The sequence below is a fragment of the Pogona vitticeps genome, chromosome 1, assembly GCF_051106095.1.
Source record: "Pogona vitticeps strain Pit_001003342236 chromosome 1, PviZW2.1, whole genome shotgun sequence".
Lineage (NCBI taxonomy): Eukaryota > Metazoa > Chordata > Lepidosauria > Squamata > Agamidae > Pogona > Pogona vitticeps.
Genome location: NC_135783.1, coordinates 243,301,305 through 243,326,866, shown reverse-complemented (window position 1 = coordinate 243,326,866; position 25,562 = coordinate 243,301,305). Strand labels below are relative to the sequence as shown.

The 25,562-nt window shown below is 43.6% G+C and overlaps 1 protein-coding gene across 1 annotated transcript; it reads left to right on the top strand.

Moving 5' to 3' along the window:
* Positions 1 to 1,704: 1,704 nt before the first annotated feature.
* CHPF (chondroitin polymerizing factor) lies at positions 1,705 to 20,328 on the top strand. Its single transcript, XM_020792137.3, has 4 exons — positions 1,705 to 2,666; positions 10,029 to 10,593; positions 12,783 to 12,965; positions 18,126 to 20,328. Exons 1-4 carry the CDS (start codon positions 2,362 to 2,364, stop codon positions 19,389 to 19,391), a joined length of 2,319 nt encoding a protein of 772 aa, XP_020647796.2. The 5' UTR covers positions 1,705 to 2,361; the 3' UTR covers positions 19,392 to 20,328.
* Positions 20,329 to 25,562: the final 5,234 nt, after the last annotated feature.

Below are 25,562 nucleotides of genomic sequence, written 5' to 3'. Positions count from 1 at the left end.
CCTCTGTACCCAAATCACTGAGCTATCCAGCTAGCTATACACTATTCTTTCAGTGGTGAAAAATGTCCACACAACACATCCTTTACTAATAATGAATTATGTGATCTAAACACTTGCAAGAAGTGATTTGGAAAGCTGTTTACACTCCAAATTTTGGAGAAAAAAATGTCTTTGCTGAATTTTGAACCATGCAGTTAATATGAATATCCCAATCATAGGCCCACTTACCCTAACATAAGGTAAACTGTTGATGGAAATGATGTATTGTGACCCTAATAGAGCTTTCAAGGTAACTGAAATATTTAAGGAGTGCTTTTACTAGTTACATCCCTCCTAGTAAGTTTCCACACTACAGTGGAGATTTAAACTCAGTCCTAGGTTCTCCCATTCAGGCTTACTCCCAATAAATAACTGTGCAACAATAAAACTGCAAACTTTACATATACTTTGCATCCACAATGACATTATTTCTTCTTGAATCTAGTTGAGTGGCCCCTAATCCAGGATAGTTCATGCCACACAAGAAATGTATTAGTCTTTCAGGTGTCACAAAGGTTCCTTGTTGTAGTTGCTGCAACAAAAGGGGAAAGCTTCCCCCCTCCCCACTATGGTTTCCAGCTGTTCCCTCCAAAAATTGAGGGATGCTTCTAAATTTAAAAACAATTGGATTCATTATCTTCAGAGGACACATTCATTAAAGCCAAAAGGGGAAACATAGATGGAAACAGCCATTCTTTACCAAGGGAATGGGCGGAATGATTCACTGTGTGAGAGGTGAGGTGAAAGGGCAAATTCCCAGTCCAGGCTGGGCTGTATTTTAGGGGAAAGGGTTCCTGCTCAGATTGGTTGTTGTGGGTTTTTCGGGCTCTTTGGCCATATTCTGAAGGTTGTTCTTCCTAACGTTTCGTCAGTCTCTGTGGCCGGCATCTTCAAGAGGACAGCACTCTGTGCTCTGGTGTAGTTGGCTAGGGAGTGCAGTATTTATGGCTGTGAGATGGGCTTTTGTCTTTTTCTGTAGATGGGTGGTTAGTGTGTCTTGTTGCAGGTGTATTGTTGTGTGAAGGAGAAGAGATTATCTGTCACTGTGGTTGATGGGTGTCATTAGCTGGTCTATTGTGTGTAGTGATCCCTGGTCCTTGTGGCTGGGGAGAGTTCGTTAACCTTTTGCACGCTGTATTTTTGAGAGCTGGGAGCCAAGTTTTGTTGAACTTCACAGTTTCCTCTTTTTTGTTGAAGTTCTGCTCGGATTATTTGCCATCCTGTATGTTTCATCCAAACGTCAAGTGAATATTGCTCAGCGGGACTTATTCTTGGTGGACCACGGATGTCGCTTGTCAGTCCGCTGACACACTTGGTGCTAACACACTACCCTTATGGTAACTCTCTTGGGCCCCGCCCGCCCTCGACCCACCAGTTGCTTCTGCATTTTCAACTCACACTCTTAACACCAGACTTAAAAAGCAAACCCTGAACCTCATACCAGGCGTTCCGCCCGGGCAGCAAGGTTCATCTGATAACTGAGGTACTCACTATATACTGAGGGCATTCGCCCCCCTCCTCGGAGAACACCAACCGCCCAGCCCAGTTTCAACGGTTCTCACCACTCCCAAGGCGGAACCTGACGCGCTCTTGCCTTCGATCAGGGATTGGCTAACGAAGGTTGGGGGGGCGGACCGGACGGATGATGTCCACAGGAGGGGCGGGGCCGCAGGGGGGTGACACGTCGGACGGCGCCGGCGGCAGCCTCAGCGGCAGCTCCCCTCTCCCCGGGACAAGGCGGGAGTGACGTTACTTGCTTCGCCCTCCTCCTTCCGCAAGGCGAGGAACAGAACCGACGACGCTTCCCCGGCCGTCACCACCGCCACCACTCCTGCCTTCTCTCCCCCCCCCCCCCCCCGCTTTCCCGGGCCGGGAATGAAACGGCTAAACCAATAGGCTCGGCTCTGGCAAAAGGGGGTGCCGAATTGGACCGGGCCCGCCCCTCCTCCGTTGCTTGGCAGCCGCTGCCCCTCCCCCTTTTTCAGGAGCCGGAGCCGGTCCCAGGTTCCTTCCCGCCTGGCTCCTCGGCGTGAGTGGCCCATCATCCCGGTAGGAACTGCCGACCCTCCCCCCCCCCCCATGACCTCGGAGGCTCTTCAGGAGGCTCCTTGGTGAACCCTCTTCAGACGGGTCCCGTGTGCCTCCCTTCCTCCCTGTGCCTTTAAAGCCCCCCCCCGACGCCAGCGCTTGCTTTCTCCGTCCCTCCCTCCCACCTACCTTAAGACATTGAGCTCTCCCTGCCTTTGTGTCAGGCAAGCCCCCCCTTTTGAGTACAAGCCCCCCCCCACACCTCAGTTCCTCCCCTGCTCACACAGCCGTGCCATGCGTTTCTCGTTGGTTCTGTCCCTCCTGCGCCCTGTGGGGCCTGTGGTGGTCGGGGTGTCTCTAGGCTTCACGCTCAGCCTTCTTAGCGTTACCTGGGTCGAGGAGCCTTGCGGGCCTGGCCAGGGCAACCTCGGAGATGGGAGTCTGGAGCAGCAGCAGCATCAGGCCGGGCAGAGCAACGCTGCCCGCAAGCCGAACTCTGTGCCCGGGGGCCTGGGCACAGAGCCTGAACAGAGCTGGGAGCCCCGCGTCCTGCCTTACAAGCCTCCAAACCCAGGCAAGCCCGCCAAGAAAACGATCAGGTATCTATCTGTGAGGGGAAAGGAAACTGGAGTGGGTGTGGGTAGGAAGGGTAGATGTAGATAATGGGCACAGGGTGTCCCCAAAGTATTCCTAGTTCCTTCTTTATATCACTCCCAGGCTTCATGGTTTTCCATTTTGCTGGTTATATATGCTTGAAGCTATAGGGATAGTCAGTGCCTTTATTGTTAGGCTTCTGGGGTTCAGTGACTGAATGTGCCACCGTGATAATAGTGTACTGGTGGGTCAGTCAGCATACATATTTGTAGACGTGCATTCCCTTTATGTTAGGTTAGTTTACTGAACTACCCACCCTGTGCTGGGTACATTCTGTGTCCTACTCTTGTGAGGTAAGTGTCCTGGGTACATGAGCTTAAAGATGATGTAAAAGATCATTGACATAAGTGGGCTTGAATCTCTGCCTTTTAGGCCACTTGTTGGCCCAAACATGATAAAGCACATCTGTATAGCATAAGAAGAGCCTGTTGAATCAGATAAAGACCGATCTGGTTTCCCAGATAGGCATCTATCAAATTTATCGTTATGAAAGCAATGTGAACCAAATGCCTGAAGGAAACTCCCGAAACAGAATGTGAGTGTAGCAGGCATCCTCCTACCATGTTTCCCCGAAAATAAGAAAAGGTCTTATATTAATTTCTGCTCCAAAAAGCGCATTAGGGCTTATTTTCAGGGGGTGTTTTATTTTTTTCATGTACAGTACAACCATCTACATTTATTCAGATACAGTCGTGTCACCGTCTTCTGGTTGATGCACAATGGCGGAGGGCGGGGTTTCACTGGGGCTTATTTTGGGGGTAGGGCTTATATTACGAGCATCCTGAAAAATCCAACTAGGGCTTATTTTCAGGTTAGGTCTTATTTTCGGGAAAACAGGGTACTTGTCTGTCTCTCCAAATGGTATCTATTCAAAGCCTGACCTTCACAAAAGCCCATTTCAAAGCTATCCAACTTGGAGGCTGTCACCATATAGTGTGGTAGTGAATATCTTTGTTTAACTATGTCCCATATAAAACTATATCCCATGTGAAAGAATGGTTTGTGCTCAGTGTACTGGGACATAGATGTGCGCACATCAGGTTTTCTCTAATTTCCTGACTGCTGATTATTTCCTGTGGCAGTTAGAGTAAAAAGTAACAAAAGTGAACTTTTTATGAAATTCCAAATTCTGTAATGATAGCTCTCTTACAGGGATTCAGCAAGTTGCAAAAAGGCTTTTGTAGTAATTGTTAGCTGGGGATGAAAAAGCTGTAAGAGGCTTTGATACAGAAGAAATGTTATGCTGTGTTCTATAGAACTGTTACCTGGTAGTGAACATTAATCACTTCAGAACTCCGAACCCCCTTCCTGTTGCTTCTTTTGAAATGTCTGCTCTCCTTTTATGATTTCCCAAAGGAAGGTTTGGAGCCTTGGCTCTGGCTATTCAGGAAGTCCTTCAGTACTAATAGCTTCCTCTGGAAGGAGGTGGGCTAGAGCAAGGAGGAGTGGCCATGGCTACTGCCACAATGCCCTGAGCAGGATGTCTGTGGCTGTTCCAGAACAGACTGGGTGAATGAGGGCTGAGTCATGGAAGTTTTTCTTAGGAGTCTTTTCAGACAGTCATTTTTTGACTACCAAATGCAATAGTTATACTAAATCTTTGTATTTTCTTTTCAAGAGTCCAAAATGCTTCACCTGATTTTTCAAGTTGTCATCTTTACCATAACCCTGTAAGGCAGCGATGAGCAACTGTGGCCCTCCAAATGTTTTCCCTTTCAATCAGAGACTATGGAATTATAGGGACTGCTGTCAAAAACGTCTTGAGAACCACAGTTGCCCATTCCTGCAGTAAGGTAAGTCAGTATTATTGTCCCTCATATTGCAGCTTGCAGGGATTGAGGCCAAGAGAGAGTGGCTTGTCTAAGGCCATTGTATATGGCAGAGGTGATTCTCAGTTCAGTCTCTTAGATACCACTTTACACCAGATCGCAACTAGGGTGTTTCTGATATATTTATGAATGTAGCTTTTCTATTGCCATGGTACTGTTGTCCAGTGTCCACTTGCCTGAATATTATAAAAGAAAGGTGAGATGTGCATTTTTCAGCTCTCAGAAAGCAGATTTGGGGAAAGTATCTTTGGAATTTTAAAAACTAAAAAAATTTAAATGGTAAAATGCAGATAGGGTTCTGAACTCTCCTGGTATTAAAAGAACAGCACAGGAGCATTATTTGAGTGTTTCTAAGAGGTGGTGGGAATGTACTACTCCTCTGCTTCCCCTCCAATAATGCTTTTAAAGTTTTAAAAATAATTGTTGTAGCTGAGGAACTTTCCCTTTTCTATTATTAACATGCCCATCTCCCACTAGTTTAAACATAAACAGATACCATTTCCTTTCCTCCATCCATTATGTTTGGACTGCAAATTGTTCCCAGGAATACCCTGAAACAGTTAAAAGGCACTTGGGGCACACTTAGTTGATCGTCTACACAGGACTGTCACACGTCTGGTAAGCTCCCATGTTTCCTTTGGCCAAAGTTTCTGCATCTTCCTGTATGGCTGGATGTGTTAGTCAACATGCCTGAGTATTTATTTATTTTATTTATTTATTTTATTTATACCCCGCCCATCTGGTCTTGTGACCACTCTAGGCGGCTTCCAGATACATAAATAAAAACATACAAATATACACACAAAAACTGTAACATCCACTAATAAATTAATAGAGTGTTCAAGATGGCAAAAGGAAAGAAGGAAGAAAGAGGTCATCAAGGATTAGCTGGAGGGAAGGCCTGTACGAACATTTATGTTTTCAGTTGGTTTTTGAAGATACCCAGCGAAGGGGCCGCACGAATCACTGGAGGGAGATTGTTCCAGAGGCGAGGAGCCACCGCCGAGAAGGCCCGGTTTCTAGTTCTTTCCTTCCGGGCCTCTCTCTCGGCGTCAGGCTCCTCAGCTTCACCTCCTGACTCGTGCGAGTGATACGGGTAGACCTTGGTGGGAGTAGGCGTTCCGCCAAATATCGAGGTCCTAAACTGTTTAGGGGTTTATAAGTAAGCATTAATACTTTGAAGTCAATGCAGAACCAAATGGGCAGCCAGTGCAGCGCAGCCAGAATAGGAGAAATGTGTTGGTACTTTCTCGCTCCACTAAGGAGTCTGGCCGCCACATTCTGCACCACTTGGAGTTTCCGCATCAACCTCAAAGGCAGCCCCACGTAGAGCGAGTAGCATACATTCAATTCAGTCCTTTATGAGGGCTTGGTTGATGGTGGAATACTGATACATTTGCAAAATTACAGACTGATAGAAAGTGCATGCTGCATGTAAGTTCAGAAATATAGTCATAAGTTGGCTTTCAGGTTATGTTTAGAGATATTTCAGATGTTTGTTATGCTAATAAGCAAAGCAGCACACCTAGGAACTTAAACCATATTAGACTGCTTTTAATTCATGTGTTGAATTCCTTTAATATGGAAGGTGTGATGGGGTCTATCTGCAGCCCTCTGTTTAATTTGATGTGACTTTCAGCCTTATGTCAAAAGTCCTCTAAATGTGATCAGTGCAGACCTCTGGCAAGAGTTTTCTTCATTTCCTGTCATTCTGCCAGTTAGGGAGGATGATGAGGCAGAGAGTAAAAGAGAGAAGAGCGAGTGAGAGAAAGAGCCAAATGAGAGAGCACATGTGCACTTCAGTTATCTGTAAACAGATGAAATAAAGGAAACTATATTTTTGGTGCTGTTATATTTTTCGTTTTTCTCTAGGCCAGGGATGGGAGTCATGCAGCCCTTCAGATTTTATTGTACTGCAAGTGCCAACATTCCTTGTCAGTGGTTAGGGCTGGTAGGAGTTGGCATTTTAACACCACCTGCACCACACCTCGGACCCTGTTCTAGGTGATTTATTGCTGCACATTTTGTCCAGGTTTTACTTCTCCAGTTTGTTCTCACTGTGGAAGAGGCTACAGTTTTGCCATATCTTAACTTACTTTCTGGAAGCTAAAGGTCATTATTTTTGGCTTATGATTAGTTCTGTGCTGGAACATCCTGACTGCAGCTTTCTCGCACATAGTTGGGCGCTGTAGCATACAAACCAGCGTGTAGAAAATATGTCTAAAGGTGCTTTTCCATCATGGATGCATCTGTACTCAAAGAGATATCAGAATAGCTGGCATTGGTCTTCATTCTTTTCTGTCTCACCACCCCCGCATCTCCCTTGCTTGCCTTGGTCTGAAGAGTGTAAAGAGCTGCTGCAGATTCTTTCATTCATTTCTCTTTCCCCTATTTCTTACCTTTTACCAAACATAATATGTGGAGGATATTCCATCTTAAAATACCCCTCTGTCTTTCTGTGGGTCCTTCCACCAGATTTTTCAACATTCCACTTACTCTTCTCTCATGTGCCACAAAGTCTAAATTTGAACACTGTCTGAGACTTAATGCTGTGGATCAGGGGCCTAGGGATGAAGGACTGAATGAGTGGTGTTGTCCCCAGGAGGAAGGATGGATGGGTGGGAGGGATGGGCAGGATGCAAAAGACTGAATAAGCCCACTGTGTGTGAGAGTAAGGTTAGAGATGGGGGTGGGCGGGTAGGAATGGTTTCCTGCTCTGTATGAATAATTAAAACCTGCAGCTAATTGTAAGAGACAGGCCACCTGCCTCTGGACTTTTACTGTAATGTCACAGTGAGGCAGATGATTCCCCCTTCCCCCATTTGCATGGTACAGTAATCTCCTTTTGCTATGTGGAGTCTTTACTTCAATAGGAGATGCCAGTGTCTTCTCACTTCCTTGACAGATAATAGATGTTTTTGGATTTCCAGTTGCACCAGTCAGTCTGTGATGGGAACATACATTCCTAGGCAGAATTCCAGTATTTATACCCTCCTTGTCTCTCACAGCTGCCTCTTCTACTCGCTGGGGATTATGATTAGCTTCTTAGCGGGCTGTGTAATGATGGAGACTGCAGATGGCTTCATAGCAGGCCTGGAAGGGGTGTGTTTGCTGGCATTTCATTTTTTTTTTCTTAGATGGCTTCTGACAAGCAGTTTGGGTGCAATTACAGCATATGTAAAATGTTTGTCATGGTAATCAAATATGCTGTGATTTATGCCTGCAGAATTGGTCTGGCAGTCTCAGAACTTGCACTTGAATATTACAGTTGTATTCTTTGGGTGGCTGATAGTCCAGCCTTTTCATGGGTACTTTCTTTATGGGTTTGAAAAATAGGTTCATATCTTGATGGAATGGGTATGGAAAATGGGTGAATCAAAAACATTGAATAGATGCTTCTCTGTGAGAAGAAAAATGGGCAGAGAACTTCACAGGCTCTGAAACTCTCTATTATACCATTTGTCTCTACAGAGTACTTTCAGGAGGCATTTCCTAGCCTTTTTCTCTTCTTTTCCACAGTATTTGTCAGAATCACAGGTGATCCTGTGGTGAGATCTGTTTGTTCCAGTCTGGGTATGTATGGCATTGTGGGTTGCTTATATAAGTACCAGCCTGCAGAGCACACTTAGGGTTGATGAGGGTTAAAGAGCTAACACCCCCCCCTACTGTTTTGACCCTTAAGCAAGAGTTAGTGCAACTTCAGCCAAACTGAGCAATGGCTACCAAGTACAGGTACTCTCCTCCTGGTTATTACTGATGAACTAAATTACTGATGTGCTTTAGTCTGTGGTTTCTTTTGGGGACGACTCTGGATTCCCTATTTTGAAGTGTATTAAGAGACAAGGGTAGGTGGGGCTCGTCAGCCATGGAAGGCAGCCCATCTAGGAGAAGGAAAACTCCGATTTCAAACCTCCACTGCCTTGTGGCTATATCCACCAATGGAAAAGGCTTCAGGAGTTAACCTCGAGGCAAAATCCGGAGCTGGAGTCCCGAAGGCAGCTCGTGTCGTTCTGCCAACTCCTGCGACGTTGCTGGAACCAGTCGTATTGGCTCTTGCCTTTCCATTGGACCATTTCAGCAATGTGGAGAGGGGGGATCTGCTGCTTGGGTAACAGCCTATCCTCCATATTACCTTACCCGGGCTTCATGCTCTGGAGAGGACACTCCTCGATTCAGAGCATGTTACCATAGTCTCTCGAGACTGAAGGATGCCTATGACAAGAGACAAGACACTTTTATTAGTGATTTTGTTTATTTCTTGTGCATATAAAGCAATGTTCATATTTGATAAATTTTTAGCATGCTATAGTATCTGTAGCATACTGGTGGTACACACAGGACGATTACTATTTATGAATTAATTGTTAAGATGCTTGGTGCTGTGTCACTGGAGAGCATAGGCACAGACAACATGACAGGAATGAAATTATTGGCTTGCAAGCTAAAACGTGATGGAAAGAGGAGGAGGAACTGGAGGAATAAATGTAGCAAAGAAAGATTGGGAATAATTATAGTAACACATATTCATGGCTTAATAACTGGTAATTAAGGCCCCATTGTCCCTCCCTTGTTCCTGCACATGCACTCACCTTGTAAGATGAGCTATATTCATGTTCTATGGTTCTTTGTAGTTGTGATCTGTGTGGAAATGTTGACAGCTTTTGGGCTTTTGCCAATCAATTGTCATTTTGTCTCCTTGGTTGCCAAAAATGCATGTGATTGGCCCCACATGTCATTTTGTTATTCTCGTGTGTGTGCATACATATTGGAGTCGCAAAGGGTTGCACTATAAGGAAGCAGCTCCAGCTTACACCACTGTAGTTATGTGTATGTGTGGGCTCTAGACAAATTTTATTGAACAAATGGAGCTTGGGAAGTCAGTGTAGACTAGAACCAGAGGCAGCATGCCTTTGTGTATCAGTTCCTGGGGAACACAAGGGCATTTTTGCTCACTTGTCAGATTCTCATAGCCACATTGGCTGGCCGCTTTGTGAGCAAATATTGGACTAAACAGGCCTTTAGTTGGATCGAGTGCAATTTGCTTATGTTGTTATCTATTGCCAGTTCTACATGCCTGTGTGTCAAATGTTCCTGAAGGAGTTTGAGGTCTTGCTTAGAAATACATGGCAATGTATTCAGGCATGACGGTAATTTGCCTTGCGTGGATGACACACAGATTGGTGTCTTCAAAGAGACCCACCAGGTAAGCCTCGTTCAGCTCCTGCAAGGCTATCACGGCCGAGCTCGGGAAGCGCAGGTCTGTCTTGAAGTCCTGGGTGATTTCTCAGACCAGACACTGGAAAGGTAGCTTGCAGATCAGGAGCTTGATGGACTTCTGGTAGCAGCTGATCCCCCACAGAGCCATGGTGCTGAGGTGGTAGTGGTGAGGCTTATTCACTCTGCTGATTGAGAAGAAAAAACTGCACATGCTCAGCTGTCTCATTTTCTTTCTTTTTATCACCTTCCCCATTCCCAAAGGACCCGATACATCAGCACAGAGTTGGGCATGCGACAACGTCTTTTTGTGGGGGTGCTGACCTCAAAGAACACATTGCATTCCTTGGCAGTAGCAGTGAACCGCACACTAGGGCATCGGCTTGAGCGGCTGGTCTACTTCACAGGCACACGGGGGCGCAAAGTGCCACACGGCATGCTGGTGGTGACGCATGGTGACGAGAGGCCTATTTGGAACATGTACCAGACCGTCAAGTATGTGCTAGACCATTATATGGCTGACTTTGACTGGGTTTTCCTGGTACAAGATGACACCTACACAGAAGCTCATCGTGTGACCCGCTTGGCCTCTCATCTCAGCATTGATACTCTGCTTTACATGGGCCGTCCTGAAGAGTTCATTGGTGGAGATACTCCAGGACGTTACTGCTATGGTGGCTTTGGCTATCTGCTTTCCCGGGCCCTGCTCCTGCGCCTACAGCCTCACTTGGAAAGCTGCCGGAATGACATCCTCAGTGCCCGTCCTGATGAATGGTTGGGGCGGTGCATCATTGACTACACAGGAGTGGACTGTGTGGCAGAGCATGAGGTGAGAGTTGATTCCATTGAGGGCTGCTTCACTTGGCATGCATTTTCTTTATGGACATAACCTCCATGTAAGGGGAAAGGAAGAATTCCAGTGGAAAGCTTCATAAGGAAAGAAACTGTACAAAGATCTCACTTGCCCTGATAACACATTATGTTGTGTAGAATGTCACACAGGGTGGATTAAAATAGATGATTAAAAAATAATGCAAACAGATTTTTAAAATTTAAATCAATTTTATTTTAGTGAAATGATTTGGGGGGAGAATCTAAAGATAATTTTCTATGTAAGATACATTATAGTTCAAAGGTTATTCAGCATGAAATAGAACTTAGCTAGTATGAAGCTCTTTATTCATGCAGTATTTACATTTTTGGTAAACTAAGCTAATTTAATTAATCCAAGTTATCCAAGCTGAGCTAACATGCATCTTTTCACAGTAAAATGGTATAAAATGAACAAAGTTCAGGAAAAGACTTTAATCCCATTGTTGTTCTGCAAATCTATGTACAAAGAATGAACACATTGGTATTTAAGCAAATACGAGAATATTTATGCTATATAACGTTACAGTTTTAGTTAAATAAAACAACTTAAGTAGTTCTCCAAATATGAACGATTAACCTATTAAACTAATCTGTTTTGATATAGCTGTTTTACTAATCTGACAGGTTATTTTTCTAAATATGAAATCTTCATCTGGTTACAAATATTAAAGATTGTAACTACCAGCAAGAATGAGTCTCTACATTTAAAATCAGGATTTAAAATGAGTCTTAATGACTAGTGATTTAAATCAGCTTGATTTAAATCAAATCCACCCTGATGTCACATACGGCAGCCCTAACATGCAGTCAGTGCATCTGCTTTGTTCAGGCTCCTGTTACAAGTTCTGATAACCTTTTTGAATCTCTCAGAGCATGTCTTACCAAATAACGGAGATGGCATTTTCTATAATGGCTATTGGCTGCTTTTGGAAAAATAGATTATTCTTAAACTTAGTGTCATTTTAAACTTGAGCTTTGTTGTTTTCCTAGCCACTGTAATATGTTTAGCTAAAGTATTCAGCCCAGATATTTTTGGAGTTTTGGGGAGCTAATATAAAAGCTGCCTGCATATATGAGTGATTATCTGGACATAGGAGACATTTCTCTTATTTTGGAGGAGAAACTTGCCATGAAAAAATGTTGTAGCCTCCCTTTTCCTGGTAAAAAAGCTTAAACCATTCCAGCTACCTTTTATGTATTTTACTGAGAATGCATCTCAGAGGAAAACTCTGTTGTAGCATTGTGCTGTTTCCTATGAGCCATTCTCAATAAGAGTACCAACAGATGACCGCTGTTCCATTGCTGTTTTGCTTGCTTACACAATACAGTAGTAAGAGACATGCATATTTGCAGTTTTGGACTATAACTCCCAAAACCATAAATCTAAAATCACAATTGAATATATTTTTAGATTTTAATAATTTCTCCCAAATGCCACAAAAGAAAAAAAAAAAAACAAGAAATTCTACTCCTTACAGGAGTACCCATACAGGGTAATGGCATTTTTGTTGCCATGCTACTTTAATACTTTCTGATATAGGTTTTTCACTTAGCGTGTCTTAGGTGATACCAGTATGATACACTTTTCATTTTTTCCTCCTTCCTTACTATTCTTTTTTATTTAAACCATGATTTAAATTGTGATTTGAATCAATTAAAAAAATTCATTGATTTTTATCCACCAAATCTTTAGTGAATACTCATGGAAAAACAAGCTTGAGTTGATCTCCAGAGAGGAAGGTGTGCAACAAAGGGATCTGAGACGAGATTGTGTAAATCAGTGTTCTGTTTGACTGAGACTAGTTTCTATGTTTGCAGACAGCCACAATGGCTCTTAGTACAGTTTCTGATTTTAAAATAAAATCATAGTTTACTCTAACTCTAACCTGACACATCCAAAAGTAGGTAAGAAGCCTAACCTGATAGCAGGACAATCAAAGGAATGCGTTTCAACAAGTAATGCTGACCAAGCAGTAACTTGGTCAGTCTCTTCTGAAGGCAATAAAGGTAAGTTTTCCTTTTCAAGAAGAAAAACATTTCAGAGGTCAGGACCAACTACAGAAAATTGTTTGTGAAAAGAAGGCTGTATCAGAATTGTTAACCTGAATTTCCGACTCCAGTGTGTTTTTCTGTCTTTTTGCCCAGGGCTTACGATACCAGTATTTTGAGCTTGGGAAGAACACAGACCCTGAGAGAGAGAGTGATCCACGATTCAATGCTGCATTCACTGTCCATCCAGTGCTGGATCCTGTCCAGATGTACAGGCTCCACAGATACTTTGCCCGTGTAGAGCTGGAGCACACTTACCAGGAAATTCAGCAACTGCAGGTAAGGCTGTTGACGCATCATGTGGGGAATGAATAGGATTCTAGACCTTTATTTGGCTGGGCTGATCATGGGGCTGCTAGTTTATCATACAGCCTAATTCATTCACCAGAAAGTCAGGTAGGTTGGGCTGAGCAAGTTATGGAGGCAATTCCTCCTCTGCTATTTTTGAAGCAAGGATAGGCAACTGGTGCCCCATGGCCAAATTTCAAGAACTTTTTGCAAATGATCTGGCAAAGGCAATCAATCCCTCTCCAGCAGGCAGAGACGAGGAGGATTGGCAGGAGGAAAGGAAGAAACAACTTAAAAGAGAGATGGGAAGTTAGGACTATACGGAGAAGGGATTTTTTCCCAACTATTTTTTGGCTCTGTCTTTGCCCACTGCTGGCTTTGGCCCCAGTTTATTTCTGAGACATAGATTTTCAATATTTAGCACTTCAGATGTTTTGGACTTGCACTCTTGCAATATTTGATCACTGGCCATGCTAGCTGGGTCTTTTGTGAGTTAAATACCAAAGACCGAGAACCATTATTTAAGGGATGTGGCCTTCACTGTTCTAGGATATTTGAATATTGCCTGTCTTTCCTTTTATTTCTTAAACATTGGTTATATATTAGATTGTAGCTGCCATTATCTCTAATCATTGATAATACTCGTGATGATTGATGGGCATTAAATTCTAACAATATGTGGGTAGCCACAGGTTCCTTCCCTAACTCTAAATAAGATTCTATATCTAGTTGCCCTCCTTATTTCCCATCCCCCACCATCCGCAAACACACACGCACTCTTTGCTAATCAAACAGAACAAGGAAGAGGTAGCCTTGGTTTGATTATGGCATCCCCCTATTTGCCCTACATGTTTGGCAAGAAACAGAGAACTCTGAATCCTCACAGTTGGGTATCCCTTACAAATTGGCTGAATTATATTTTTAAGATAGGAAAGGGGGAAGTGCCTGCTTGCTTGCTTATGTGCTTTACTTTTCACATTAACTTCTTCTTGCTTGCCGAGGGGGGGGAGGGGGCAAGGGGAATCCAGATCCCAGTTATGTTTGCTGAATCAAGTGATGGAAATGATTAGAGGTGGTGGTGGTTTGCATGAGAAAAGGAGTGGGCAGTGAAAAAGTGTTAATTACATGCGCACACAAGGACTGCTTATGGCTCCCCTTTCATGGGAAAACAGCCCTTGTGTTTCCCAGATTCATGTGTGCTGTTAAGTTTTTAGATAGGCCCGCAGAGATATCTGAGCAGGCAAGGCATTGCTAAATACCATTTTTGAACTGGAAAAATGAAACAGGAATGTACTAGGTGAGACTAAAATATGTCGTACTTTTAGTTATCAGTTAATTTTCCTGAACTTTGGCTAGTTCCATAAAATCTCAAATGAAGTCGTAACTGTGCAATAGATCCCTCAAAAGAAATTCTTAGTTCATATGTGAACATTAGGCGGCAATTGTGCATGCTTATTCAGAAGTCGAAGAATTAAGAAGTAAAGGTTTGTTTCTGGTAGAATGCCAGATGAGTCCAGACAGCCGTCTGCCTTCTAATCTCATTGCTGGGCATAGCACTAGCCTCCAAGGTAGATCTTGAGTCATCGTTTGCAACTCTACATGCTGCAAATCTAGAAATGGCTGGCATTCTGATAGTTTCATAAACTCGACATTCAACCTTTTGGCTTGTGTAACAGAAACAACAAAACATTAAGACACCTGAAAGTATGCTTGAAAAATTATAAAGGACAGAACCAAACTGCATAAAGGTGTTCAGGACTTGTGCTAAATTACATTCATTAGTATTACACACTGAATTTTCCTTTTATCTGTGCTGCTGCAAATTCATATTGGATAGTACAATCATGAGTTTTAAAGTGATTTATTTATATACTGTCCTGTTACTTGGCATTTGAGATGTTTTTCATACACGGTGTAATCAGTCATGTAGGAGAGAAAGAAAAGAAAATCTCCTTTTAAAAATGAGAAATGTATATGTGGGCAAGCTTAATACTTTAGAGAGCAAGGATGTGATCCCCCAAAAGTTGATTTTGGAGGGCCCCTCTGGAATAGGAACAAATTCCCAACGTTATGCTCAGTTGCACATTGACATAAGGTGCAATTTTTGAACAGCAGGTGGTGTCTGAGTGCAGATAAGCATCAGAGTGAGAATAATCACAGTAATTATAATTTGACTAAGCTGACTATACTTAATCCATTGCAGTCTGGTATGAATTAATGAAAAGTGCTTTCTCCTGTAATAGCAGCAAATTAATCTGGCAGGTAAAAACATAATAAAGAATATTGACAAATTTCCTTGCACTGTGAAAATGTTTTTAAAGGGTTGTAAAAGCTGCAGTTGAAAAATTTGCCGACCTCTAATAAATGCTCTGCCAGTGCTGCTTCTGATTGTTACCAACTGGGACCTAATCCCCAAGAAAGTTATTACATTCCTCCTAGCTTAGTCAGCCTGTTGTTACACTGATTGGAAGCATTGGGGAGAATACAGGAACCCCTGCATCCAGAGATCTTGATGTACAGAGGTGAAGTGGCAGCCAGGCAGTTCAGGGTGTATCATGTCTAGGCCAACTGTCTGACCTACGTAAATGCAACCCCAAAATATAAAAAAGTAATATAATTCAGGCGAGAGTACTTGGTAAGGTTTAAGGACAAAATCAAAGGCCAGAAATTAGACCAAATGTATTGAATAACCACGAACTCTAGACACACACAATCAAAATAAAGAAAAAGGGTCTATTAATGGCATGTGGCCCAAATGAAATATTATACATTCTAAGTGTGAATGTTGGCATTTCACTTCAGTGGAACATAAAAGCCTGTGCAGAGGATGATCAGTTAGGCTCACATACTTAGGGCTAAACTGGATGCTAAATGTGTTTTATTCCAGAATTCAACCCCTGAAACTGTAAAAAATGGGGGCGGGGTGGGGCGGGGGGGAGCCAGTAGGGTTTTTCTTTTGCAAGCTGTTGCTCAGCAGATGGTCCTCATTGAGGTTGAGGCCACTCACATTCACTTGAGTGTAATAAAGTGTACACTCGTTATTTAACATGGCATATCATTTGACTCTCAGAAATCAGAGAAGCATGTTTTGCCCATTTTTAAGCAGAATGCTGAAGGTTTCCACAAGTCTGAGAGTCAGGCAAAAACAGAAAAAAGGTATTTCCTTGATTTCTGGTGGGAGAACATAGACTACTTGGGCAGAGACAGTATGAGGATCAGAAGTTGCTTGCTCACCTAAAACAGTTTAATTGGGAAACACTTGATTACCTGATATAGTTATGCAAAGCAGTGTGTTTGTACTTGCTCTGAGAGATTAGATTAGCAGAGTTTAACCACAAATATATACTTGGGTTTTAATTACTTCAGCAAAAAGTTACTATCCATGAGATGGGCTTTTGGAGAAAGACGAGTCTCTTTACTGTCCTATCTGGAGCCTCCTGTCTCAACCTTTTCTTTAGTGTATGCAGAGCTGACTGCAGCTTGGCTATGGGTACTTCCTTTTACAGTTCTTTCCATTCGACTAGTTGTTTGACTTTATGTATTCTGTGACATAGAAGTTGCTGTATCTATAAAAATGTAGTGTATAAGCATGGAGATATGGTATGGCTCAGAATTTCCATGAAAGCAGAACATGCTAAGCCAAAACTCGGGACAAAGGAGGAGGTGGATGTGTGACTGTCTCACTTGTGTTATACAGACTAGAAATGTGCTTTAGTAGGAAATGGCAGCTGAGGCTATGAGAAAGTTGACTTCTGCATGCTTAATGAGTGAGGGTTGAGCCATACTGAATAATACTGCTCTGACTTGTTATTGGAGAGTTGCAAGTCGCAGACACGCTAAAGACTAAACGCCAACTTTCAAAAGAGGCGTTGGAGACAGTAGTCTCTCATGTAGAAGAGGGCCGTCGGTTAATGGTAGAGCATATGCTTTCCGTGAAAAAGGGCACATGTTCAATCCTAGCATTTCCCAGATATTACTGGGAAAGACCTCTGTGTGAAGCCCTGAAAAGCCAGTGCAGTAGCACCCTATAGAAAATACTGAGTGAGGTGGTCTGACTCAGTGTGAGGCAACTTCATATGTTTGAATGACAGGGCCTCCCACAAATTGCCTGTTCCTAGATTCCAGAGACAGTGGTCCCTGTTATTGTCCAAAGATTGGTGCAAATCTTTTTATTTACAAATATATTTGTATTTAGAGGTGAAAACTGTCTGAAATACAGACAGTTAGAATGATGCAGCCTTTCTTCCAGCAGACGGGTTTTTTACTTAATGGGGCAAAACAGTCCATATATGGAAGCTCCAGAACCAGATTCGTATTGTGGGACACTGTTGCCACCAGGTGGCAGGATAGTATAACTTTGCATGCACATTCTTCTCTGATGCCTCTGTTCAACTACACAAGTAATGTACTGCACCTTGGATTGAGTACTGTATAAGCTTAGCCTTGCCGGTATAGAAGGGTAGTTAGTGCAAGGTTAGTGGGTTGCACTGTTATGACTATTTGAATCACAGGATCTGGTTGCATAGGGCTACTGTTGTACTGAGCAAGGAGCTTTCCCATGTTCTCTGAAGCAGAAAGCTTTTGAATGTTAAAGTTTACTGTTGATGAGACCAGCAATAGGTGCCTAGTTGATTTGGGGTGTATTGGAGGAATGGCAGAACTTCATTAAGTAATTTAAATGTTAAGCATTTATGCCAAAGTGAGGTGCATGATTGAGAGCAAGTGGGAACAGGGAGACTGCTAAAGAGTGGCCTTGAATCTCCGGGGGTGAGGGTGGGGGGTTGGAATCTGAGCCAGCATTCAGCCTTGGAGTGAGGTACTGTCTCTATTTCTCCTTCCCCCTTTTGTAAGTGGCCTTTCCCACAGTTTTGTTATGATGAGGACAAATGTTTAAAGATTACATGGTGCTTGATTTTCAAAAAGTGTTTCATAAATGCTCAGTATAACTAATAATGCATGGAAGGCAAGCCTAAATCTCTGAAGAAGGATTTACCTGAAAGGTAAGTAGACTTTTGTACATATGTCTCAGTATAGGGAAAATATTACTAGAGTCTCTCTGTATATTCTCCTCACAATAGTTCCTTTCAGGCTTCTGGGGAAAAAAGTTTTCTTGAGCCTCCCTTGACTCCTTTTCACCTTCTGCCCTTGCAGCTGGAAATCCAGAACACCAGTAGCCTTTCTGCAGATGGCGACTTGAGTGCCACGTGGCCCATCGGCATTGCTCCTCCTTTCCAGCCCAAGACCCGCTTTGAGGTGCTGCGCTGGGATTACTTTACTGAAGAGGCAGCTTTTGCCTGTGTGGATGGGGCCCCCAAATGTGAACTTCGAGGGGCAGACGCTGCTGATGTGGCCGATGTGGTCACTGCAGCAGTGGAGGAGCTCAACCACCGATACCAGCCAGTGCTTCATATACACAAGCAGCAGTTGTTGAATGGCTACCGTCGCTTTGACCCCACTCGGGGCATGGAATACACTCTGGATCTGCAACTGGAGGTGGTGACTCAGAAAGGGCACAGCCGCTCCCTGGCCAAGCGAGTCCATCTGCTGCGCCCCCTCAGTGAGGTGGAGATCATCCCTATGCCTTATGTAACAGAGGCTAGTCGGGTCAATGTCATCTTGCCACTGACAGCTCAAGAAAGAGACTATGCTGCCCACTTCCTAGAGGTCTATGCTGCAGCAGCTTTTGAAAATGCAGAGAATGCTGTGCTGACCTTCCTCTTCATCTATGACCCTTTTGAGGCTCAGCAGGTAGCTCAGAATGATGTCTTTGGGGCGGTGAAGGCACGCATCACGGAATATGAGCGACGCTACACACAGGTAAAGATCCCCTGGATCAGTGTCAAGACAGATGCCCCTTCCCAGATCAAGGTGATGGACATAATTTCCAAGAAGCACCCTGTGGACACACTCTTCTTCGTGGCAGGGGTGAGCACGGAAGTCACCATCGAATTCCTCAACCGGTGCCGCATGAATACCATCAACAGCTGGCAGGTTTTCTTCCCTATCCACTTCCAGGGCTACAACCCCACAATTGCATTTCACAACCAACCGTCACCTCTTTCTGGCCTGGATCTTGTGCGTGATGCTGGCCACTTTGACCGGGATGCTTTCAATGAAGCATGCTTCTACAATGCGGACTATATGGCAGCCCGCACCCGGATGGCAACAGATGCCCAGGACAATGAGGATATCCTGGAGACCATGGACATCTATGACCTTTTTGTCAAGTATTCAAACTTGCACGTGTTCCGTGCAGTGGAGCCAGCCCTGCTGCAGCACTACCGGCCTCAGAGTTGCAATCCCCGGCTGAGTGAGGAGCAGTATCACCGTTGTGTTCAAAGTAGCTTGGAAGGCCTGGGCTCCCGGGCCCAGTTGGCCATGGTACTCTTTGAGCAGGAACAAGGCAACAGCACATGAACATGGGGCCTGCATTGACCGGCCTCACCTCTCCCCTGCGCTCACTTTCCATAGTGGCAGAGGAGAGTTGGAAATGACTGTTAGGGCTCTGAACCTAGGGTGGGACTTTGCTTGGCCTGGCTGGCTGTTCTGCAGGCAGTTGTGGAGAATGGGATTCAGAATTGTGGATTCCTTTCCTGCACTTGTCTTGCTGTGTTCCCTACGCAAGTACAGGGATCATCCAGGGCTTAGTGGTGCTACAAGCTTCGAATGAAGGGCAGGCAGGACCTGTCCTGGGATTTCCTGCCTGGGATTGATCTGTGTTACACCCCTGTCTTAGGAGGGCTTTCTGCAGAAGTAAAAAGAAAGGTGTCCTGGAGTATGTTGGAACTAGAGGAGGCTGGATTGTGGGACAGAATCTTGGCCTTTCAGGTGAGGCACCTAGCCTGTCAGGAGCACTGTGGAGCTCTGTGGCTGCTGTTTCCTTGTTAATGCTTTAAACTGAGGTAAGAGGAAACTTGTTCTGTGCGGGTGGGAAAGCAAAGAGTTCCTTTTGTTCTCTTGCTCAGTGACATTCCTCCTGGAAACCCTGACTCGGGCTGCTTCAGCCTCAGATTAGTAGTGGAGGTGGGCAAAGGGGGTTACAGATCTGAGGGCAGTTTTCAAGGAGAGTCATCCTGCCCCTGCTGCTAGGCTGGCTCTGGCACGGTGGGAATGGCCTCTATTCCTTGGGTTACCTGCTGTCTTTCTTGCTGCTGGCTGGAATGGAAGTACATGGACTTTGTCTACATCACAGCTTTGTGCAGTTGCCCAGACTCTTCAGTGGCATGAATTGTGCTGCAAGGCCCAGAATGGGGGAAATGATATGGAACATGGCTCTCCAGTGGATTTATATTTATAATGTCAGGTTGGGGACTAAAATTTGTCTTGCATTTTAATAAACTGGAGCAAAGCACAAGATGTTTGGTTATGTTTTCTCTGTGTAGGTCTGCATGTATGACAGGGAGAGACTGTGGAACAGTGGTTTGCATACTGGAACTTGGTATGGTCTCCAAAGACTAAAGGAAAAAAACCTTCGGTCTTAGAAACAGGATGAGAAAAGCAGCTCTGTAGTTGGGTGTCTTCATTCTTACATCTTTAATATGTGGAATATATATACAACAAAATAAAACTGGCTGCTCTTGGTGGATTCCAAGGAAAGATGATTGATAGTGCAACTGCTGTAATGGAATGAGAAGATTGGTTTAGATGGTGTCCAGAGCCTGTTCTTAGTGTATTGGGAAAGCTGTGTAAAAGCCTGGAGTGCTAGCAAACTCCAGGTGGCCTTCAGAAGAGAGAAGGGATCCTGAAGAAAAATGAGTAACAAAGTTAAAGATACAAGAGGATCTTATACCAGTACACAGTGTATCATGGATGCACTGCACCTTCATCACACAAGTCATAACCCTTCTTCCCCACTCACAATGGTGATTCCATAGATAATCTGTTTCCATAAGGCACGCTGCACTTTCAAGGTATGACAGTTTGAATCAGGTAAGTGGCATCGGGGAACAGGGTTTTTCTCCCTCCACCAGTGCTGCATCCTGATCCAATTCATGTCTGCACAGATAGTTGGCTGGTTCTAACCTTTAGAAGAAGCACCAAAATCTTGATCATCAGTAGCCTGGTGCTGCATTTATTTTGGCCCTAACAAAATGGCAAACTTTTTCATTCAGTTCCAGGTCTTGGATTCCCAGGTCTTGTGAGTCTTAAGGAGACTTACATACTTGAGCTTTCAAGAGCTTTGGTCATGTTTAAAAATGTTCTTCCAGCTGTGAAGGTACTAAGAGGATTCTGAAGATGATCAAGATATGTGGCACACACGGGGAGGCTAATACTGGACAGAAGTGGCAGCGATACGGAGGTAGCAGTTTCCAACTTTATTAGTGAGTTGTTCTAGAATAGCCAGTCTGGTTTGCCTTTGTTTTCAATAGCTGCTTGAAATGCATTATAATAAACGTTATCCTACACATACCATTTGCCATGCATAGTGGCAATATTTATTTAAAATGTATTATTAAAGTGTAGACAGAGCAAAGGAGGGGCCTAGTGTCAGCAAAGTAAACAGCCTTATTTAACTTGCAGGTTGAACATTTTGTCTTAACAGCAGTAGCAGTAGCAGTAGCAGCTGCCGCCGCCTCCTCCTCCGCCTCCTTTGATCTGCAGAGCTGGCCTTATGAATCATCAAGTCCAGCCCCTCTCAAAGAGGCATAGTGGGGAATTGAACTCACAACTCCTGGCTCTGCAGCCAGAGACTCAAGCCACTGAGTTATCCAGCAATTCCTGTCTGTAGTTTTACTTAATATTGAAGATGGAACTTGCAGGGAACACTCCAGCTGATTTACTTAGAACCTTTTGAGCAACTGCCATAGAACCCTAGTCTATTTCAGAGGCCTTTCAGGCACACTGTATGTTTTGTGCATATGTTTATCATGGAAGTCCAGTGCATGTTTTTTGCTAGAAACAAGCAGTGTTGAGGGAAGGATCTGGAACAGAGAAACTGATGGGGAAAGGGATGCTAAACCCTTTCTCACTTCTCACTTCACTTTAGTTTGTGCCTCCGAAGCACCTTGACATGACTCTTCTCATTGCCAAACATATATTTGCTTATGCAAGCCCACATTTTTTAACTGTGCTGGGAGAGGATGGAACTGGCAAGTGTGTACAGATATCTCCTTACATCAGGAAAATGCTGTATGAGAAGCAGCCTTTACCCACAGTATCCTTTTCATATGACAGGCTGCACAGAAGATTCCAAAAAAGGGAGGAAGCCAAGTGCATATTTATGGACCTAAATACAAATATGCAGACAGAAGTGTATGCAATGGGCATATACTGATTGTTGCCTGTGATGTTTTAGATAAGAAATACATATTTTTCCCCATGTCCAGTAGCACTCTTCCTCCAGACATTTTACTCCAAACTCACTCCAGAAACAAGCTTGGATCCTAACTACATGAGCCCAAGACTTTAGTTTTACCCACTGAAGTTCACAGTGTCCCTCCCTTTGAACAGCAGCATCTGCTGTTTTGAAAGCTGCTTGTCCAGTGTGAAAAGCAGTTTTCTATTCTTATGGGAAGCTGTAGATGTCATACACATATTTAATTGCTTTTTAAAATAAATTATTTTAAGCTAGCCAAAGAAATGTCATGGATTTCTCTTCACTGTTGCTGGAGGACCCCCAAAAACATGATTTCTAAATAATTTAAATCAATAAGATTCTGCAAAAAGGATAAGGATTTATAGCCTTTGTATCCAGGAGTACCATGGTTACTTTCTTGGATGTGTTCTACACAGACATCTAGAAAATCTAGGGTTGTATAGGACCCATAAGCTTTGTTGTGTGTCTGATATTTTCTGAACCTAGATTAGAGGTCCTTAATCTTTTGAAAGGAGCACTTCTTTTTGAAAACATGTTAAACTTACTATCTAGTGTTACCCTTTGCTGCTGCTACATGTGTAATGACTGCAGAGGACTATGAGAGACCACTGTCTGTATTTCTCCATCTTTCTTGGAGGCTCCATGACAACATCCAGTACCTCAGTTCTTGCTGGGACATTGGCATCCCTTGTTTCTGGAATATAACCTGAACTGGAGGCATCGGTGGAAGAATTTAAAGTAATTCGTAGTTTGAATTTGACTGAGACCTGACTATAACAGAATGATAATACAGTTTTTGATGGCACTAGTTCTGGTACCTCTCTGATAAGCCTCAGTAGACCTGTTCAGCCTGACATCCAGTGCAAAATGAATATTTAGAATAAGAGGCACTTTCCTATGGGTCATGTCCTTCCTGCAGCTCCTCTACCTGCCTGCCCCCACAAAGCAAAAGCAAAAAGTGTACTGCTTATATACTGCCCCATAGTGCTTAAGTCACTCTTGAGTGGTTTACAATTTAATTATATAGCGTACACATTGCCCCTCCCCCAGCGAACTAGGTATTTCTTTTACCAACCTTGGAAGGCTGAGTGAACATTGAGCTGGCTGCCAGAATATGCTGGGATTGAACGCTGACCGAGCAGAATTTTGAATGTAATACTGCAGTTTAACCACTGTGACATGATGTTAACTTTTTAAAAAGCCAAAAGAAGGCTCTTGCAAAGGCAGCCATATTGATTTTGTGCAGTAAAGCTCCCACCCCACTCCCACCATTTTTATAGGTACTGTATATTTCCTAAGTAGGATCAAAGAGCAATGCTAGTTGTACAAAGAAAGTTTAAAAAAAACCTCCCTTGGATTCTGTTTCTTTAGGATATCCACAACCACTTGGACATTCACCAGGTAAGTTTGGCATTCATGTTCTTGCTAACAATTTATGAAGAATCCAGCTCTATCATTCAGGAATCCTATACTCTTGAAATCATCCAATAAACTTTGTTGTTTGGCAAAAATGGCGTACAATTCCTTGATGGTGGTTGACTGGATCTTGGTGGAAACACTGGTGTTGACTTCACCATGAGCCCATGCCTACTATGGGGGAAGTTGCACCTCCCACTTTTCCCATTGTAGATACTCCCAGTGTTTCAGGAACCAGGAGGGAACAGCAGGGAATGTTTGTTGTTGCATTTCTGAGAGACTCGTCCATTTCTTCAACAATTTTATGGAGCAGTCTTAGTTTCGATGGGAACGTCTCTGACTTCTGAAGTAGTTCTTTTGGATGTTTCTGTTTCCCACCAGAAAAGAAAAGAGAATCCCCCCCCCCCAATTATTTGGGTCCTTTCTGGGTCTGATTATAATGTTAAAATGCTCTGGGTACTGATGATGTTTGAACCTCTCGTTTTGAGGAAAGAAGATTTCACAAAAGGCCTAGCATATGCCTCTTTCTGAAGCAAACCAAGGTCAGTAAAGCGACAGTGTGTGATAATAGTGATTATTGCATTGCCATGGTGCAGGATTATATTTAGCACCAACAGTGGCTTAGTGAGATCTGAACCCAAAGTAATATGATATAAATCAATTTATAATTTACATCAAATAAAAGAATTGTAGGTGGGGGGAGGTTGCTGTCTAACATACGAGTTGTAAGCTGATTGTGAGAAGTGCCTGTGATTATGGAGGCTGGTGATTCCAGTGTTGTGGGATGGTGATGAAAATGCACTAGCTTTTAGTTTAAATTTTAAAGGAACTATCCCAGGTGGTGAAGTTATTTTGAGGATATGTTTCAACAGCTTGTACAGCTCTTATAAAGTTCGGACTAAATTCCAGAGCATTCACCACTCCCACAACATCCAAATCACCAGCCTGTGAGGTCTATAAATTACGTAATATTTGCCCACCTGTCCAACCTCCATTGCCTCAATGGTCCCTTCAAGTCGTGTTACGAGCACTTATTCCCCCCCCCCCCCCCGTTTGAACCACTGGCTTATTTGGATCTTCGACTCCTTTCTTTCAAGACGCTATTTCTTGTAGCAATAACTTCTGCACAATGAGTGAGTGAATTAGCTGCCCTTTGGGCTGATGCCCCTTATATACAATTCCACCCAGACAAGGTTATCTTATATCCTGATGTCTCTTTTCTTCCCAAAGTTGTATCAAGTTTTCATGTTACTCAACCTTTGATTCTTCCAACGTTATTCCCAGATCCTTCTTCAGATGTTGAACACATGGTCCATTCCTTGGATGTTCGTCATGCTTTGTCATTTTACACTTCTAGGCCTAAGGACTTCCGCACTTCCTCTAGATTATTTGCTTCCATGGCCCACGTAAAGGCTTGCCTGCCTCCTCACAGACGATTTCTAGGTGGATAGTATCTATTCTCACCTTGGCCTATGAACTAGCTAGCAAAGCTCCACCAGATGCATTAAAGGCGCATTCTACGAGAGCTATGCCTACTTCGACTGCCTTATTGTGTGGCATTGATGTTTCTGACATTTGTCGAGCAGCCACTTGGTCCACACCATCGACCTTTGTGACGCACTACTGTCTGGACCTCAGGGCCAAAAAGGAAGCAAATTTTGGAAGGGCTATGCTGATGTAATTGTTATCGTGATGGCCCTCCTTCTGGTAAATGAGCCTGCTAGTCACCCATTTGAGTGCATTCACAGAGGCCACAAAGAAGAAAGGAAGGTTACTTACCTGTAACCATGGTTCTTTGAGTGGTCCTCTGTGAATCCACACATCCCGTCCATCCTCCCCGCTGTCCATCACTTTGG

Bases quoted from the DNA above. Each gene is read 5' to 3' on its own strand.
- CHPF (XM_020792137.3), top strand. From the start codon at position 2,362: ATGCGTTTCTCGTTGGTTCTGTCCCTCCTGCGCCCTGTGGGGCCTGTG. The intron at 2,667-10,028 runs GTATCTATCTGT...CCATTCCCAAAG, and splicing joins CCCGCCAAGAAAACGATCAG to GACCCGATACATCAGCACAG. The intron at 10,594-12,782 runs GTGAGAGTTGAT...CTTTTTGCCCAG, and splicing joins ACTGTGTGGCAGAGCATGAG to GGCTTACGATACCAGTATTT.